At 39.9% G+C, this 13,054-nt stretch overlaps 1 protein-coding gene across 1 annotated transcript in view; it reads right to left on the reverse strand.

Moving 5' to 3' along the window:
• LOC140561353 (contactin-associated protein-like 5) overlaps positions 1–13,054 on the reverse strand; it is a 149,921-nt gene that overhangs the window by 25,019 nt on the left and 111,848 nt on the right. Inside the window, exons 14-16 of the mRNA XM_072686510.1 lie at positions 3,005–3,161; positions 489–616; positions 152–322 (exon numbers count right to left, since the gene is read on the reverse strand). Of these exons, the coding sequence (XP_072542611.1) occupies positions 152–322; positions 489–616; positions 3,005–3,161 (456 nt within the window). The remainder of the gene's footprint in view (positions 1–151; positions 323–488; positions 617–3,004; positions 3,162–13,054) is intronic.

The raw sequence follows: 13,054 nt of genomic DNA on the forward strand, positions 1-13,054 counted from the left end.
TGGGGAAAACAGTCCTAAGTAATACACTGTTTGATTCCTGAACAGCGTTCTACCAGAGAGCTACTTTATTAGGTGTATTATGCATTATTGATGAAGGTGTGATGAGCAGACCAACAAAAAAAAAAAAGTAGGCTGAGGAAGACACACTTACAGCTCAGTTCTACTCTGATGAAGTCTTGGAGCCCCAGATTTTCCAGGAAGACCCCAGAGGGAGAGCCAGTCTTGAAGTAGAAGGAGATGTCAAAGGAGAACTCGATCTGGAAAGCTGGGAAGTGCAGGTACGACGCCTCCTCGTAAAAAGACGCCGAATTCCACAGAGACTCTGGCGGAGAGAGGATAAAGAAGACCTCTCAGTGTGAGGGAGGCAGTGGGGGGGGGTCTCATCTTGGGCATCTTTCACTCATGGTTGGATTTTAATTAGGCACAGAAGATCATATGTTTAGATATTCAGTTTAGGTTGGGGGAAGAAAAGGAGAAAGACAACGTACTGTCGCCAGAGCACTCCAGAGGTCCCACACTGTAAACGGCCTCAGAATTCAGTCGACTCGTGTCTCCTATAGCTATCCCGCTCACTGGCAAGTCGTCTTTGTAGGACAGGAGCCCAGTATCGTTCTCCCTGCGAGCAACAACAACAGCACAAAAACAATATTGCTGAGAGGGAGTTACTCTCGCTCACACTCTCTCTCGCTCTCTTTTTACATTTATATACACCCCGGTGAAAAGCTCACGCCTTCCTGGTTGCCACAGCATAGCATAGATCACTGATTCCGCTGTTTAGCACATCTTTGCTAAGCTAAGACATCGATAATAGCATCGTTTTGGATGCAGAGGACTTATAACTACAGTACAGACGCTCCTCTGGGGAGATGCAGTCCTATTACTGGTGTTTTGCCCCCTTATATGTGGTGAAGCTAACCTTTCTGAAAAGCTGGTGGGAACGTTACTGCTCTGGTGTAAACCGTGTGAAGAAGATAAGGCATATATATATATATATATATATATATATATATATAATATAATGGTTTTAATGCCAAATGGGTGAAGCTCTAATACGGGCACTCTGAGACTAAACGCGGCGAGCAGCAGCGGCCAAACAGCGCTTTAAACAACATGAGGCAACATCTGCCTGGAAAAATACAGAGATGTGAATCTGGACGGGTCTAAATTATCAGACATTTTCACAGCTTGTAATTTTCTCAGAGGACGACAGAAAAAAACCAGACATGGTCGATCCGGATCTTGCAGGTCTTCATCATTCCCCATTTCTCTACTAATGAAGATCTGCTGTTGCATTGGGTGGTGTTTGACCGGTGTGCCATGAATGGGCATTTTCCAGAATATTGTAAAACAGCTGCCAACATTAGGAGGTTGAAGTTAGTCTCTGAATGTTTGGTCGGTGTGCTCTGGCCTTTACGGTTTTATTCGGAATCCTTTCTTTCTTCTACCAGTACTGGTTGCAACACAAGCCTAAAAGCATGGTAGATCCCCCCCATGCTTAACAGCTGGCAAGGTTTTCTACTCATTCAATTCGGCACTTTAAGTTCTGAAAACACAGGACTTTTTTTCCAAAATGCAGTGTTGAGAAGTTCCTTATTTTTTGTGGTGAGGATGCAAGGATTCTTCCAAAGATTTTTCCATATTCATGGAGGTGTTGCTGCACAGTAGACTTGTGCACCACCACTCCAGAGACTGCAGAATCTTCTTGAGGTCCTTTTGCAGTCAAACAAGCAGTTCTCTTTGAAAGTTTGTTGGTTTTCAAGACTTTAACTGTTCCTGTTGACGGTAATTTCTTAATTACATTATTTCTTAATTACCTATCTGACCTTTCCTATCTTCTCATAGCCTTCTCCTTCTTGCGAGCACCAATTATATTCAACAAGTATTTCTAAAGCTTGGTAAAAGTTACCCGAGAGCCAAATCTTGGGATGCCTAAACGTCTGCATGGTGCTTATTAGCAGTTAGCACTAACAAAAGCTAAAATTAGCTCAGATGCTAACTCTCCGTTCCACCTTAAATAGTGATGCTGTAACACTGTGTACATTTTAACAGCAGAATGTTACTGCTGCGTTATTAAAGGTGGAACGAAAAATTCGGGCAAGAGGAACTTTAACTTGGCTTTATCTGAGAGTCCCGCTGTAAACGTGATGCAGCAACAGCAAACGGCTCCCGGAGCAGCAGGTAAAGAGTGTGTTAGTTCTAATCTGTCAGAAGAGGAGGATCTAAACTCTTCACACCAGAAAATGTTGCTCTATTTTCTGCTGTTTTTCTCCACATGGTCAAACCACCCAGTTTGGTTGTAGCTGTGCAACGGTAAATATATTGTACTCCATTGTTTCCATATAGGAAGATCTAACCTTCCTCCCATCCCGACTTTACACTGGAATTACGGCTGGTTAGAAACCAGTGAAAATGCTCTGTTCTACCAGCGAGAGAACAGTGCTTCTTTCATTGGTTCTAAAACTATAGACTCTATAAAGTTTAAAATGTTGCTCCAAACAAAGTCAGATTAGAATTTAGTCTGATTATAGAAACTAGCACTAAAGATACAGTGACTTTACTGCTGTTTCCTGTTGTGAATTAGCACATCTTACCAAAGTTGTGGTGCTGTAATATTTATAGAAACACAAAGATCGGATCGGTATCGGCCGAAAGTCAGCATTAAGGGACTCGGTTCAGATCGGGGAGGGGGGTAAAATACCTTGACATCCCTACTTAAAATATAAAAAATCTCATCAAATCTTCAACTTGATGTCTTTTGGGGATCAGTTCATCTTCTACTCACTTATTCAGAATAGCAGAAATTTTGACTAGGGTTGCTAAAACTTATAGATATGCACACACACACACACACACACACATCTGTCACACACACACACACTGGAAAAATCCTTGAAAGTCACCATTTCAGAGATACAAGTCCTTCTTGATATGACAGCCAATGATATGATATGAAGTGCAGTGGCAGAGCGGTGGCAAATACACTGAGCTCCCTTTGCCTTGTTACCATGTGTCTCTGTCAGCATCGCAGTTGCAGAAGTAATTCATGTCGATGCAGTTTTCCTCCAGACTGCAGGCACACTGCTGTACGCCGGGCAGGAAGCCCCCCCAGTACGTCCTCCTCTCCCCGCTACGGTCCAGCCACCAGGACAAGGGGACGCCATCTGCAGGGTAACACACATAGATATGGTGCATACATGCAGTTAAACTTGAGTAAATAAACAAACACACATAAATAAATAAAGAAAGAAAGAACATGATCTGGATGGAAAGCTCTTTCTTTAACACAAACCCAGTAAGAGAAAAAGAGAGACTGTTGGGAGCCTTCGGTCACTTATCAGCTTGGCTTATGATTTTCTTTCTTACTTACTGAGAAGCCATGGAATGCTGCTCTACACTGCCTACCTAGGGAACAGCGTACACCCCAACACCATTAAAAGTTCCCGCCCCATGCATGCTCCTGAGGATTAGTGACCTTGGTCATTTGTCAGTATCACAATGAAAAGTTACATTTATTCAATCAATCAGTCAGCATTTACTTTCAGTCAGAAATATACTGAAGGTGAAGCAATAGTAACAGTAAAAAAATATATAATATATATAAAATTACAATAAATAGAGTTAGGAGATAAAAAGTAAAAAAAGATTTAAAAAAATAAATAAAAATAAAGACAACTTTTTAAATTGTTGTTTGAATTTAGAAAAGTCTACTAAATTATGTAAAATGTCTACAGAAAAAAAGGAAATTATTATAAATGATTATATAAATAATTATTAAATAGTTTTTTGTAAAAATTTATTAAGTTAAATGATTAAATTATTGGTTGGTGATGTCAGTAGCAGTCATAATAGGTTTTTAATGATTGATATGTCTAGGCTAATAGAAAGAGATATGATGAGAGAAAAGTATGATTCCATTGTTAATAAACTGCAAACAGATGAATTCTGTAATTCAGGACTTTAGGTATTTAAGTGTAGCACTGAAAGCAGCATTGATATTGACCACCCTACATTATCAGCTTCTCTGGTTTTACTATTTATAAGCAGTGTGTTTAGGGAACTTAACATTTGCATTGTATTTCATAAAACATGGACAACGTTTCCCCTAAATTCCAAATACAAATATTACTATTTAGAGCGTTTATTTACTTGCAGAAATGACAACTGCTCAAAACAGCTCAAATAAAGCAAAGAAATGATCATAATAATTATAATGCAAAGAAGTTATTATTCAAAATTAAACAGCACAGTACTAATATCTGAACTTTGAGAGAATTCAGAAATCACTATGGTGAAATAACCTCGACTGCCAATCACAGCTTTCATGTCTTGGCCGGCTCTCCACTAGTCGTTCACATTACTGTTGGGACTTTATGCCATTCATAGTCTGCAGAATCAGGTAACTCAGCTTTGTTTGATAAAACACCTGGAATAAAACGGCTGCCGAACACGTAGAGATGCAAATTTAAGAAAAATAATTAAGTGGTCTCTTCATTTTTTCCAGAGCTGTATATGGTTCCTACAGGTGTAGGGTTTTAGGTATAGCCCCTGGATTCAGCGGTACTTCAGTGTGCTTGTAGAGTGATTTTGTTTAGTGTATGCTTTATTTATTTATTTTTTTATTTAAATCCAGTAAGTCATTCAACTCAAACAACTTCAACCTAAACCATGAAGTAGGTTTAACATACATAGCTATTAAAATTAGGTCGGTATTTACTATTTTGCCCAGGATAAAGGGAGGCTGATCATGGTGATCTCATGAGTTATTTTTTAATTATTATTATTATTATTAATAATTTTTTTATATTATTATTATATTATTATTATTTGCTTAGGTCCTTGCATAAGAGTGCATTAGAAGCTGTATACGGTCACCGTACTTTGGCTTCTCAGAAAAAAGAACCTTTCTGAGTTGTTGTTTATTATAATCTTGAGAAACCAAGATGATGATAATTACAATAGTTATCATAATTACCATATTATATTCTGCTATTTTTCAGTTCAAATAAAGGGTTCTAAGCCAGACAGGTTACAGATTAACATGCTGACCGCAGACAGAGTAACCTACACCCTAAAAAATTAAAGGTGCTACAAAAGGTTATTTGAGCTGTGAAGTGTGAAACTGTCAACACTGCTGATTTCACTCATTTCACTACATTGAAGTGCGCAACCTTAATTTTTATACTGGATCAATAATAACACTAATGTTTATTAGTGATAATAACATATTGGACGGCAATATATCTTGCATTCCTACACTCTAAAACAAAAAGGTGCTACAAAAGGTTTTTTGAGCAATGCCACAAGAACCAATGCTGGTTCCATAAAGAACCACATTTTTAATAGAGATGTGTCCTGGTAAATTGATAAAGAACTTAATATAATATTAATATTTGCATAAAGAAAAGTTTTTGGGGTCTTGTAAAAGTTCCCTTCACTCTGACAAACATGGTTCTTTATAAAATCAAAGGTGGCTCTTCTATGGCATTATTCAAAGATCCATTTTAAGAGTGTAGGGATGTGGGAATAGTGGAGTCCAGTATATTATTTGCCTATAACCTAAATAAACATTAGCATTAATATTGGTCCAATTTGAGAATTAAGGTCGCACACTGAAGCATGAGCGAAATCAGCAGTGTTGGCAATTTCACTTCTCCGAAGCATAAGCAGAGCATAAAGCTGGTGCGCAAAGTCAGTGTACCATATAATCCAGCGGCAAACATTACGTCTGTAGGAACCATATTTAATAAGTGATCAATGCAGCAAATCCAGATCGCCTTGTTTGCAATGAACTGACAGTGGAATCCTTTTATTATTATTTTATTATTATTATGATCTTCATGGCTGTCTTCTGCTCCCTGTTGAAAACTCCATTGATAAAATGTAAATTATTTAGAGGCACAGACTGTGGATAAAAAATTAATCCTTTACCACTAAAGAGAGACTTGAGCGGCATTAGTTTCACTGTTATGGATTCATAATGTCTCTTTTTCGACTCTGTAAATTGAAACCCGCTTCTATAATGTATAAATAAATGAGCCACATTGCTGGAGATTCAGCTGCCCCGCGGGGTGAGGTGGGGGGAGCGAGATTAACTTACACTCGTAATGTAATTAAAACACACGCGTAATAAAGGCACGCGCTCCGATTTATGCCTTTTCCCACATCATCTCAGCTTTCTGCGAAAGTCTCGACTACTCGGATTCGATAAGCGTTTAATTTATGCGCAGATAAACGTCGGCGCTCTCGTATAGCGTCGGGGAGACGGTGAGTGATATCTGGAATGACAGCATAATTTAAAGCTCCAAAGCCAAATGTTTGTAATAAAGTGCAGTAATCACGATATGCTCTAATAAATCTTTGGACTTGGGCTCCATTAATGTCAAGTGGAATTTTATCAGGGCCGTAATTATGGCGTGCCTGGGACAACTGCCAGATTAAAAGTCAACGACGGATGTGGGCCATGAATATTCTCTAATTATCTTGCTAACAGACGAGCTCGGAGGTGTTTGTGTCTCTTGTTGCTGATGAAACTCAAAAAAACGGCAGGCAATCCCGCACGTAGCAGTCCGCTCGCTGTTTCTAATGGACCTGGAAATCGTAGACGAACTTAAGCGCTAGCTGTGTCTGAGAATGCAGAGAGGCACTGCAGTGTTTTTTAATGGAGATTTGTCTGTCAGCGGAAAGTGAGCGCGAGCGAAAGAGAATTTAGACGGTGAGAGGCTGAGATAACACAATCCGCTGTCACTTCCAAATGTAGAAAAGCTCATGTGGTTAAGAGCGAGCTGCCAGCCCGACAGGCCACCCTGGAAGGTGAGAGACGGCAGCTGATTTGCAGCTCTTTTGTCCATGTCAAATGTTCAGGCAGTTCAGAATGCACAGAACTCTTCTGTAAGTGGGAGCACTTCCACTCCAGCTTCTTATTAGTGCCGCCGCCTTTCATTGTGCGGTTTTATGCGCGAGGTGCGGTCCTATTCACGCGTCCATTAACACTCGGGAGATATTTCAGTTCTTTCGGCATGTTATTTGAACGCAATTACATTCATTACGTAGTGGGCCGCACATTCAATTACATTTAAACCACTCTGGCAGATCCAACAACGGAAGTGAACAACTGATTATCTTCATCTACAGTGGCTTCCTCTGGCGAGGGGTGGATATATTAGGCAGCGAGTGGACGGTCGGTTCTTGAAGGTAGTGATGCTGTTGAAAGCAGGAAAAATGGGCAAGCATAAGAATCTGCGACACTTTGACAAGAACTAAACTGTGATGTTCTATACGGGTCAGAACATCTCCGAAACATCATGCAGGTCTTGGGGTGTTCCTGATATGCAGTGGTCAGTACCTACTGAAAGTGCTCCTGCAAAGGACAAATGGTGAACTGGTGAACAGGGTCATGGAAAGCAGATCCAGTTACTATCCTATACAAAACCCACGTTAACGGCAGGTGTAAACAGGCTCACTGAGGGTCATGGAGGCCCCACCTCACAACTTACAGGGCTTAAAGGATCTGCTGCTAAGATACCACAGGTGCCAGATACCCCAGGACACCTTCAAAAGATCTTAAGAATTGTACTCCCCCAAGCACTAGCGATGCTCTCGACACTGGGAGGGTTAGGAGTTAGGCCAGCCACCACCTACTACCAAGTTTGGAGGACAAGCTCTACATCCCCAGCTCCACCTGTGCCGGCCAACATGATGAGGGAGGAGAGTGGCCAAATGTGCCCTCTCTAACTCCGGACGTTGATGGCAAAGAAGCATGGCTTGAGATTTGAACTCAAGACCCCTGGGCCATAGTGCTAGTGTATTCCACTTGTTATAGCAAATACATTGCCAGTCATTACACTGTTATTAGAAGAACCATCACTGTGTACCTACACAGTTATTAGAGACACTATGTGGGATCGATTTACATATACTGAATTGACTGTTATTATCAAATATTGTATCATTTTTATTTGTCCATTTCAAATATTGACCACACCTCCAACAGTTCTGAAGTTGGACTACTGATGAATTACCAGTGAGCAATAATTATTATATAATTTATTAATATAGAAAATGAAAGCCCTTTTTTGTGATTTGCTCCAATCAGTGTGACCTCTGTAGTTTAACCACAGTCAGCCTGCTGTTTGTGCTGTTCCTGGTTATGTGCAAGGACAGGTCTGGCAGGGGGTCTTCCACAAATGAGTTACGTCTGCATTCACATACCGCATGTTACATAACCCAGTGTGAGCTCTTGTGGTGTGTGTGTGTGTGTGTGTGAGATTTTTTATATATATATATATATATATATATATATATATATATATATATATATATATATATATATATAATCTCTACTCTGCCAGCCAACACCAGACAAAGACATTGTTTTCTGTCTTGCAACTAAGGAGTGTGAAAGAGAGAGAGAGACATAGCTCGAGAAAGAGCGAGAAAAGTAGAGAGAGACTGAGACAGACTAAGGGTGTTTTCACACCTGCGTTTTTTTCGGACCTGGTGGCGCTTTCTTTGAGAGATCGGTACTTTTGGTCAAGTATGGGAGCTGTTTCTGAGCCCGGGAGCGGACCAGAGAATCTCTGATCTCTGGTTCTTCTTAAATCGACCAGCAGTTTCAGAATTAGTTTCAAAAAACCTACTGAGGCCTGGTGAACTTGCTAACCTAACTAAGATGTCTGTTGTTTTTTTATTAGCTGTACGTTAGCGCTCTTATATGTAGCGAACAACAGATTAGGATCTTTAATTGTGCAAAAAAAAAGTGCTGCAGTTACAAAAGTCTTTTTTTAAACCATTTTTGGAGATGTTTAATAGAGAATATGAATCAAATCAAATATTTTAAGGAGACAGACTGTGCCTGTAAACGACAGATCTGAGGATAAAAAGGGTCTGAGAAAAGCAATCAGGCTTTATACTGACGTTGGGATTATTCAATATTAAATGATGTGATGTACAAACCAGCTTTAAACCTAAATAAAGAAATTTGGGTGTAGGCTTGGCTAAAAATATCAAATATATTTATAACCATTAGTATTCATTCAGCCATGTAACTCCTCTGCTGCGTACTCTTCACTGTAGCTGCTGCCTGCATCAGATTCAAAACCCTGACTGCTGGCCTACGAAGCCAAGAATGGACCAGCCCCGCCGCACTTGATAGCAATGGTCAAAAGCCGTACCAGACTGTTCTTAGAGCTTTAAGTATTGCTCGGCTCGACCCGCCATCCTTTAGGATCCACAGAAGACAAGCATCTAGACTTTGGTGCCAGAACAGAAAACCCAACCTTGTAGGAACTCCTCCCTCGATTTGAGGTATTTTGAGTGTTGGGGAAAACGGCACTAATGCAAGAGCTTCTAGGAAGGCTGCAGGCCCAATGGGACAAGTAGATGATCTCTCCATGTATACTCAAGTCTTCCTTTCATTGCCTCAGAGAATTCTGACCTTAGGTCATCAAGTGTCCAAGTATTGTCAGAGCAAAACCGACCGGCACTTCCCTCATGGAAAAGCAGTTCCTCGGCAGTTCTGTAGTTTCAACTCTAACTGAAACCCAGATCCACCCCTGGCCTCTTTCAGCCACTCTAGGTGGGAGCCAGTAATGTCCACCCCCCCCCCCCCCCCCCCCAAGAAAAAACACCATCCACAAATGACTGAACCTGGTCTGCCAGCCCGGCAGGAGGATCCAGTCCAGGGTCAAGTCCAGTTAATCACAAGCACCCACCCCGGGCTAGACAACTGAGGCAGAATCCACTTCCATTGCTGGAACCGGCCAAGAATCTGCTGGACCAAGTCCTTCCCTCTTTTTCTGCATGTATACTGCAGTCCCAAACAACACTCCCAGTACTTGAAACCCATGAGTGCCACTGAGGCTCTTCGATCCCACTGTCCCACCATCAAGACATTCAGTTAAGCTCTCCACATCAAGACAAGACTGAGGTACACTGTTAAAAGTAGAAATTGCTTGAGGAACCTTTGGGGGTTCTTCAATTTGAAACTGTGGAGGAACCTCTGGTACCACTTAAGAACAGGAATACCAAATGAGACTTCCAGAAAACATCTAAACAGCCTGCTCAGATCTGGACCTGGCAGGGCTTTGGGCAGGTGAACCCAAGATAAATCTGAGTATTAAGGTAGAGTTCATGACCTGAAGCTTACCACTTCATCTGTCAAACATAGTGGAGGCACTGTTTGGGCACGGGCATGTTTGGCTGCCAATTGAACTGGGTCACTGGTGTTTATTGATGACGGGACTGCTGATAGGAGTTGCAGTATGAATTCTGAAGAGTACAGAGCTTTACTGCCTGCTCAGATTCAGTAAAATCCTGTAAAACTGATAGAATGGAGCTTTGGATGACCCGAAAACAGACTGTGAAACAAATCCAAGAGCAACTTGAGGCAAAGAAATGAAATGTTTCTTAAAAGGAACTGAATCCCTCAGTCACCTGAACCTGAATGCTTTTCTCACTTACTGAAGACAAACCTGAAGCAGAAAGACCCACAATCAAGCAGCTGACGCCTGCAGCAGTAAAGGCCTGGCAAAAAGTCTCAAGGGAGGAGACTCAGGATTTGGTGATGTTCATGAATTCCACACTTTGGATGGTCAGAGACTGCGAATGATTTGCTTCATAGTATTAGAAATATTATACTCCTAAATACTCCTTAAATTTATAACCATGTTAGTTTGTCCAATTTGAGCCAGTGAAAATGGAGGTACTATGGAAAACGGCTGTGAATTAAAGGGCACTTCACTCACATCTTGATTACTTTATTTCTACACGTCAACCAACAATTGTAAAAATTCCAAAAGCAGTGGCTCCATCACTAAGGTCTATAGTAGTCCAGAAAGACAACAACCTTGTTTACTGGGAAAGGCCTCGTAAGCCTACTGTGAAGATCAGCGTTCCAAAATTTAATGTAGAACACCAAACTGGGGCCAAATCCAAAAGCTTCAAAAACCTTAAAAAGGAAAACATGATCAAACCCATCCAAAGCTTTTTCCTGGTCGGGTGACACAAATCTATATTCATTTTTTTTTCACATCACTTCAGCAAGCAAAAGCACTTCTTTAACCGATTTGTCAAAGATAGTGAGAAAAGGAGAGCAGAAAAGAGAGAGAGAGAGAAAGAGAGAGAGAGAGAGATGGTTTATGTGAAGGGTCAGAAAAAAAATGCAACTAATTATGTTTTCTTTCAAGTCCAGTGGACTGTGAGAGAGCGGGAAGGGGAAAAAGAACGTTCTCCTTAATGGCAGGGGAATAAAAATCTTGTTTATTGTCTGCGGTGACATGATATCTGCCTCTGAGGAATTAAGCTACATCCATTTTTCATAAATTAGAAACCTACACATGACTCTCCCCCAGTGCAGCCTCAGATTCTCAACACGCTTCTTCAACTCCCGGGGGGAGTGCAGGCACACTTTGTTTAAAGGACAATGTAGATTATGAAAGGCTGAGAAGTAATAACATCAGAGTAGCCTCATCAGTGTGAGTAATCCACTGCATTAATACACAGTATACAAAATGTGTACTGTAGGATGTAGAACATCCTCACCGTGCATCCCTTCACTGTTTGCAGTGCTGCCTTGCTGGAAACAGTGCAGTGTTCCCTCTAATGAGAGTCACAGAATGGCTAACAGTGAATAATCAAAGGGGTGAGTTGTGTAATGTAGGGCTGGGAAATATAATTATTGCAATGTTTTCTTGTTAAAAAATGCCACCTAAGACCAAGATGTACTTCAGATGTTTTCTGCACTGAAATGCAAATTCTTTGCAAAACCCTGAACTGTGATTCAGGGGAAAACTAATCTGAAAACTGAAACTGAAAGTCTGCCTTAATTGTTATGCTTTTGAATGAAATGGTAAGATAGAGAGAGTAACTGTTGTAAACTGGACAGGCAGGAAAAAGCTCATTAATCATTAAGAAAAAGTGTCACAATTCAGTATAAGCCCATAATTCCTTTTTTAGTTGTGGTTCAAAATGAGTTCTTTTCAATTTCAGGTATTCTCCAGTTATACTTGTATATTATATTATTCTTCTAGTCATAGGTTGAAAAGAATATTTTTAGTTCTACTTTGAAAAGAATTCCATTTAAGTTTAGTGAGATTTCAAATGAATTCCATTCATTTTTAGTTTTACTTTGGATAGAATTCCATATTTTTTTAGTGTTACTCTGAAAAGAATTCAATTTTATTCTAGTCATACCTTGAGAAGAATCTTATTATTTTAGTATAACTTTGAAAAGAATTCCATTTTTTTAAAATTCCATTCATTTTTAGAAATACATTTTATATTTTAATTATATATTTTATTATATTCAAAGAGTACAACTGCTAGTTATATATTTTTAAAAGAAGTCTATTCATTTTAGTAATACTTTGAAAAAAACATATGTTAATAATATTAGTTATAGTTATGAAAATAATTATATTAACTGTTAGTTATACTTTTAAAGTTGTTTTAAAAGTATTTTTAGTTTGTCTGTAAATTTCTTGTGGATTCACATGGAATCTTCTGCTATTTGGTTGTAGTCTTCATTTCACTTCATAAAGTGTGATCAAATTTTTCTGCCTCATTTGCTATTTTGGCCACAAAAAAAGAAAGTGCTTTCTGACCACTTTTGAACCAGTTGAAGTTAAACTAGAAGGAGCTGAGGATTGAATACGGTGAAGTATTCCATTTTCATAATTTTTCAAACTCATTCGACTCAAACTGCTGAGTTTCTTCACAGTGTGTGGGCACAGCGTTGGCCTTCGAGTTACTTGTGAAAGCTGGGTGAATTTCCTCAAGGCATCAAAGAACAAAGATTGCTGTGAGAAGGTAGAGCGAGTATCACTTTGAACACTCCTGTAACAGTTAGGGCAGTCACTACACTGTGGTGCTTCTGAGAGACTGGATTCGGAGGGTGATTTTATTGTGTATCAAAAGGTGAAAGCTTTTTGTGATTACCACTGACTCAAACATTGTGCTAGGCTGTGTGAGGCCTGTTTCACTAGCTTTGTCAAAACCACCATGCTCGGTTTAGTGAAGAATCTAATTTAACAGTATGTGGTATAGTGTCAGGAAGCGC

Source organism: Salminus brasiliensis, chromosome 8 (assembly GCF_030463535.1).
Source record: "Salminus brasiliensis chromosome 8, fSalBra1.hap2, whole genome shotgun sequence".
Lineage (NCBI taxonomy): Eukaryota > Metazoa > Chordata > Actinopteri > Characiformes > Bryconidae > Salminus > Salminus brasiliensis.